A 6723-nucleotide genomic window follows, 5' to 3' on the forward strand; every position below is an offset into this window, starting at 1 on the left:
ACACACACGACACACTCACACACACCACACCACATTACACATATCGCCACCCCCACATATCACATCACACACACTTGCACACATCCTACTACACTCACCACCCCCCCCCCACCACAACACCCAGAGACATTTATTCTCCCAACAGATATGTGCCCTGCCCTTGGTGCCAGGCATTGCTCTAGAGCAGCGGTTCTCAACCTGTGGGTCGCGACCCCTTTGGGGGTCGAACGACCCTTTCACAGGGGCCGCCTAAGACCATCGGAAAACACATATATAATTATATATTGTTTTTGTGATTAATCACTATGCTTTAATTATGTTCAATTTGTAACAATGAAATTGGGGGTCACCACAATATGCGGAACCGTATTAAAGGGTCGCGGCATTAGGAAGGTTGAGAACCACTGCTCTAGAAGCTGGGGACACAGTGAGGGACAAACAAGGGCAGACCCTGCTCCCTAGCTCCTCAGGGTGATTGAGAGGCACACATCTAACACAGATGGATACGTAAGGGCCATGGAAAAGCAGGTGAGGGGGGCCGGGAGAAAGTAGAGCAGGCAGGTGGGGAGCTAATTCAGAACAGGGGTGTCAGGGCAGGACTCCTTGAAGAAGCAATGTTTGAGCAGAGGCCTGAAGCTGAGTGGACATTCACGTGGGAGACAGCCTGTGCGCAGGCCCTGAGGCTCCCAGGCATGGGGTGCAAGGAAGGGACAGAGGCAAGGCCAGGATGGGTGCAGGTCAGAGAATGAGGGTTGGTGGGAGTGAGACCAGGAAGGTGGGCAGGCCAGGTCCCCAGGGTCTCATGATGAGGATGAGGCCTGAGGTCTTTATGCTCAGAGCAAAGGGTGTCACTGAAGGTTTAAAGCAAGGTGGGTAACATGATGCGGTGTGGGCATTAGCACAACACTGTGAAGAATCCCTGTGAGGGGCGGGAAGTTGGGGCCAAAGCCTGGTGAGGATGATGTCACCACACTGGCGTTAATAGTAGGTGTGGAGCCCGGCCGGCGTGGCTCAGTGGTTGAGCATTGACCTATGAACCAGGAGGTCATGGTTTGATTCCCGGTCAGGGCACATGCCCGGGTCGCAGGCTCGATCCCCAGCGTGGGGCATGCAGCCGATCAACGATTCTCTCTCATCATTGATGTTTCTCTCCCTCTCCCCTCCTCTCTGAAATCAATACAAACATTTTTTTAAAAAATAGTAGATGTAGAACACAAGGTTGGATTGAGATGGATCGATGGTCATGACATTTATCAACTGACGCGATACAGATGAGAGATCATAAATCACCTGCAGAACCACCCCTGCATCCTCCCGTCCCTGCCCCCAACGGCGGCATTTGGGAGGCAGTGCCTGCAGCCCTGAGGCCCAGGCCCCTCTGCACATCCACTTGTGCTGGAGCCAGCGCTGCGCAGGTCTACGTAGATGCCCCCACCCCAAAGCCAGGCCAGCTGATTCGATGCACTCACTTGGAACGTTTATTAACCATCAGCCTGCGGTGGCGGTCAGGCGGTGGGTGCAGGACTTGGGTGGCCATGGTTACTTGCTCTCCACTCGTTTAAGCTGCTCCTTGCCGTTGATGGTCACCGACTTCAGCTGCCCATCCTCTTGCACTTCCACACGCTCCTGCCCGTTCTCCACGATGCGCTTGGTGGTGACCCTGTGTCCGTTAACCAACTCGGTGGACGACATCACTGACTTGAACCCTGAGCTGCCAGAGCCAGAGCTCCCAAAGGAGGTGGATGAGAAGGTGGTGCGGGTAGCGCTTCCCCCACGGCCCAGGTTGTCGAAAGCGGAGAAGGCCTCCATGAAGGCTGGGAACTCACCGAAGCAGTTGGAGAAGGCGCCCCTCAGGCCATGGCCCTGGCTGGCACGGTCACTGTTGAAGGGGGCGACCCAGAAGTCAAAGGAGAAAGGATCCAGGCCACCAAAAAACTCGCGGAAGATGTCCTCGGGGTTCCGGAAGGTGTAGCCGCTGTCAAAGGGGCTGTTGCAAGGGGTGCTGGCCCCACCGCCGGCCTCACAGCTGTCACAGCCCGCCCGGTCGTATAGTGAGCGTTTCTTGGAGTCAGACAGGACCTCGTAGGCCTGGGACACCTGCTTGAACTTCTTCTCAGCCTCCTCTTTGTTGTTAGGGTTCTTGTCAGGGTGCCAGCGCAAGGCCAGCTTCCGGTAGGCCTTCTTGATGTCCTCCGGGGTGGCACTCGACTGTACCCCCAGCACTTCATAATAGTTAACCATGCTGAAGGAGGAGTTGGGGCAGAGGTGTGTGAGAAGGTGAGGTGGGCCCAGGGGCCCAGGTGATTAGGGTGGGTGCGGAGGAGGCAGCAGCTGGTGTGGGTCCCTTAGCAGAGGTCTTGCTGGCTCTGGGCGTGGCTCTGCCCAGCGAGTTTACCCTTTCATAGTAGCAGCTTTCAGGGACAGGTGGACACCTCCACTGAAAGGGGTGGGGGGAGGGGAGGGACACTGCCGCTGTGGGGCCAGGCAGGGGCAGATTCCCCGGCAGAGCTGAGACCAGGCCCTTTATGACATCAGCCCCTGGGTGGGGCAGATCCACCCCCAGCTCTGGCCCCAGCAACACTGGGCATGTTGGCCTGACCCTCTGAACAAGGCTGGCCAACATGGTGGGCCAAGACTCGGAGCTGGGTAATGTTGGGGTGTTGGCTGAGCCCAGGATCAGCCACAGGATCTGGGCCCACGTGGGCAACAAAGCTCAGTGATGTTGGTCAAGGGAAGGGAGTGAGGGCTTCCTGGGTTATGGTCAATGGCTGGGTTGCTGGTATGGGTTGAGGGGGCCCAAGGTGGAGGTTCAGGCAGGATAGGGGCAGGACTTCATTCTTCTTGGGCCCCATTAGCCTATCAGATCCTCAAAGGTAAGCTCCACCAAAAGCAGGGATGTTTGCCAGCATCTAGGACAGTGCCTGGCAATCAGTTCAACTTGTTGAATGAATGAAGTTCAGAGACATGCAACAACATACTCAAGGTCACAGAGTATGTCAGTGCAAGAGAGGGAGATGCAAACCCAGGGCTTTTCTGAGACTAGTGGACAGCAAATCAAAAGAAGCATTTAGCCCTGGCCAGTTTTTCTCAGGGGTTAGAGCGTCAGCCTGCAGACTGAAAGGTCAAGGGTTCGATTCCCAGTCAAGGACATGTACCTGGGTTGCAAGTTCCCAGCCCCAGTAGGGGCACATATAGGAGGCAACTTAGCGATGTCTCTCTCTCACGTCACTGTTTCTCTCTCTCTATCTCCCCTCCTTCCTCCCTTCCACTCTCTCTAGAAATTAATGGGGAAAATATCCTCCAGTGAGGATCAAAAAATAAATAAAAGAAGCATTTCACTCAATTATGGAAAGAAAAATAGGGATTTAAAATAACTATAAATTAGTGAGTGTAGTGGGTAGAATAGTACCCCCCCCCCCCCCCCCCCCCCATACAGACAAAAAGGATATGTCCCTGTCATTGTGGCCAGAATCTATGAATGTGACCTTATTTGGGAAAGTCTTCACAGATGTAATTAAATTAGGGATCTCAAGATGTGATCATCCTGGATTATCTGGGTTGGTTTTAAATCTAATGACAAGTACCCTTATGAGAGACACACAGAGAGGCACACCAAGAGAAGAGAGGGTGATGAGATGATGGAGGCAGAAATGGGGGTGATGCAGCGCAAGGAAAGCCGATAGTTACCAGAAGCTGGAAGGAGCAAGGACGGATCCTCCCTCAGGGACTCTGGAAGGACTGCAGCATGGATGGCACTTAATTTTGGGCTTCTAGCTCCATAACTGTGAGGGAACAAATTTCTGTTGTTTTAAGCCCCCTAATCTGTGTTAGTCATGGCAGCCCAAAGAAACTAACACAGGATGCATTTCTATTTTTTTAAATTCTTGTTCTGATGTTGGATCATTTTTTAGAAATGATGACTAACAATATTGATTAACATCTATTCCTACCTTCACCTGATCTCCCTCCAGTTAAGATGGAAAACAGGCTAAACTGCATCCTAACCAAGCCAGTGAGGAACTTAGCTGTTTGGATCACTGAATCGACTAGGATGGCATTTCTCTTCCTTCTTCCCTTCCTTCATCCCTCCTACCTGCCCTCTCTTCTTTCTCTTCTTCCTATTTCTAATGTCTTTTTCTTTTTATTATTCTCCCTCCCTCTTTCTCTTTTCCTTCAACACTCATTGGTACTAGGATCCCAGCACCCTGCAGGGGACAGCATGTTCTCACCAATTCCAGATGCCTGGAGGAATGAAAGCAGAATCTGGAGACACTTTGCAAACTTGACCTAGAGATGAACGCCATCACCCCACATACCTTACCAAGACCAGGACTTTCTCTCTGTGCCCCCACATCCATCCACCCACACGACTAACACACATAAGTCATGTCGCTTGGTAGAGGAAATGAATGACAGACTAACTTCACTGGGCTTAGCTACAGATGAAAATATTTCTACATTTTTGTAACTATATTTCTGCCACTGTAGTTAGAACCTGTTCTTGACAGGCTTGTCTATTGAAACTGGGGAAAGATACCAACCCACATAATTCTCCATGACGATGACATTGGGAGTAGAGCTGTTGTTAGACTATGGTGTCTGTAGGGACATGACAAAGTGAGGTATGCATGGTGACAGATAAGGCATCATTGAAGTCATTAGGGTAGCAGTATTGGTGTGATAGTGGAGTTGACAATGGCAAAAGTGGTGCTAGTGGAGGTAATGGTGGTGAGGATGTTGGTGGAGACAGTAACTTATGGTGGCAGTGGTAGTAGTGGTCATGGTAACAATGGAAGGGATGGTAATTGGGAGACCACTGGTGAAGAGGTGTTGATAGTGATGGTGGAGGTGCGATGGATGTAGCTACTAGCAGAGCTGTTGATGAGGTTTGTGGTGGTGATGGTGGTCCTGGCGGTGGTGATGTTGGTAATGGTGGTGATGAAGGCAGTGAGGTAGTAAAAATTGCGTGTTATACAGCTTTGCTACAGTAACAACCCCCACACTTCCATGCCTTTTGAAAAACATTTAGTTCTTTTCCACTTTACTTGTTAGCACCCATGGGTCAGCTGCTGGGGCTCCACCCACATGTCTTCTCATTCTGGATCCCAGGCTGAGGAAGTGGCTCTAATCTGAAACATACCATTCTCATGGCAGAAAGCATGCAAGTAAGAGCTGGTAGGACTTGGGATGCCTCTTAAATCTTCTGTTGGGATGTGACATGTGTCACTCTTGATCACGACATGTAGTCAAAACCAGTGTCAGTGGAGTGGAATAGTACTCCTTTAGGAAGGTTCTGCAAATATCAGTCAACATCTGGAGATGCACAATACTCTATTTTGTTTTCAATCCTCACCAGAGGATATGTTTTTCATCGATTCTAGAGCAGTGATGGCGAACCTATGACACGCGTGTCAGAGGTGACACGCGAACTCATTTTTTTGGTTGATTGTTCTTTGTTAAATGGCATTTAAATATATAAAATAAATATGAAAAATATAAATCTTTTTTATACTATGGTTGCAAATATCAAAAAATTTCTATATGGGACACAGCACCAGAGTTAAGTTAGAGTTTTTCAAAATGCTGACACGCCGAGCTCAAAAGGTTCGCCATCACTGTTCTAGAGAGAGAGGAAGGGAGAGGGAGAAAGAGAAAAAGAGAGAAACATCGATTGGTTGCCTCCCATACTCAGCCCAAATTAGGATGGTAAGGCACAATACTCTTATAGGGAGGGAGTGGTCAATATTGCAGTATGCTACAGGTGATAATGGGGGTGGTGGAGGCTGTGATAATGATGGCCCTGATAGAAATGGTGGTGCTACTGCTAGTTATGGAAGTGGAAATGGTGATGCATGGTGATATCCGTGGCATAACTGTGATAGTAATGAAAAATAGTGGGGATGCTAAAAGTGGTGGGAATGATACACTGGTAGGAATGGCTGCTGTAGCCATCGTGCCGAGAGTGGGGGTAATGATACTGGAGGTGTGGTGTTCTATATTTCCTGTTGGTAACTCAGCACTACCACTATCTTCTTCTATAGTCTTCTCTGTAGAGCAGAGAATTCTGGAAGATTTTATAGAATCCCCTTACCCATATGGTCCCAGATTAGAGTGTTTCAATTCATGAGATTTGGAAAGTGGAAAAGAGGCAATTGTAGGCAGATGACAACCCAAAGGTTCACAGCAACTTCTGGGCAATTTTCTGAGAATCCTCTGCTTCAGACCTGGAGGCTGAGATATTCAGGGGCAGCGTCCAAGAATATCATGAGATTCCCAGCAGCTTCCTGGTGAGCTCTTGAGATCTACTCTCTTTGGAGCTGCAGATTGAGATCATCAGCAATGACTTGCTTCCTTGATCTTTACTCCCCTGGGTTGCTCAAAGGTGTGGACACTATTAAATATCTTCATACCTGTTATATAGTCAGCAACTATGTACATGTATCATGATGACAGTTACTCAGATGAAGGTGGTGGGAGTGGTGGGACATGGGCATGGTGATAATGATGATGATGATGCAAGTGGTGATGGTGTGATGTCAGAGGTGGTGTTGGAGGTGGTGATGACGGTTGTCATGGTTGAGCTAGAGGTAACGGTTAGCTGGCTGAGGTAGATGTGGTGGTGGCGGTGGTGATAGAGGAGATGGTGGTAGTGATGAGGAAGGTGGTGGTAATGATAATGGTGGTGGTAGTGATGACAGTGATGGGGGTATTGCTGGTCATGGT

General features: G+C 49.6%; 1 protein-coding gene across 1 annotated transcript; it reads right to left on the reverse strand.

Annotated features, from left to right (window-relative positions):
* Window positions 1-1539: 1539 nt before the first annotated feature.
* On the reverse strand, window positions 1540-2241 carry DNAJB8 (DnaJ heat shock protein family (Hsp40) member B8). Its single transcript, XM_070421589.1, has one exon. It carries the CDS (start codon window positions 2239-2241, stop codon window positions 1540-1542), a length of 702 nt encoding a protein of 233 aa, XP_070277690.1.
* Window positions 2242-6723: the final 4482 nt, after the last annotated feature.

The sequence above is a fragment of the Myotis yumanensis genome, unplaced genomic scaffold (assembly GCF_028538775.1).
Source record: "Myotis yumanensis isolate MYYU_CA2020_CCGP unplaced genomic scaffold, mMyoYum1.0.hap1 SCAF_7, whole genome shotgun sequence".
Lineage (NCBI taxonomy): Eukaryota > Metazoa > Chordata > Mammalia > Chiroptera > Vespertilionidae > Myotis > Myotis yumanensis.

Coding starts and splice junctions, on each gene's coding strand:
- DNAJB8 (XM_070421589.1), bottom strand. CDS start 2,241: ATGGTTAACTATTATGAAGTGCTGGGGGTACAGTCGAGTGCCACCCCG.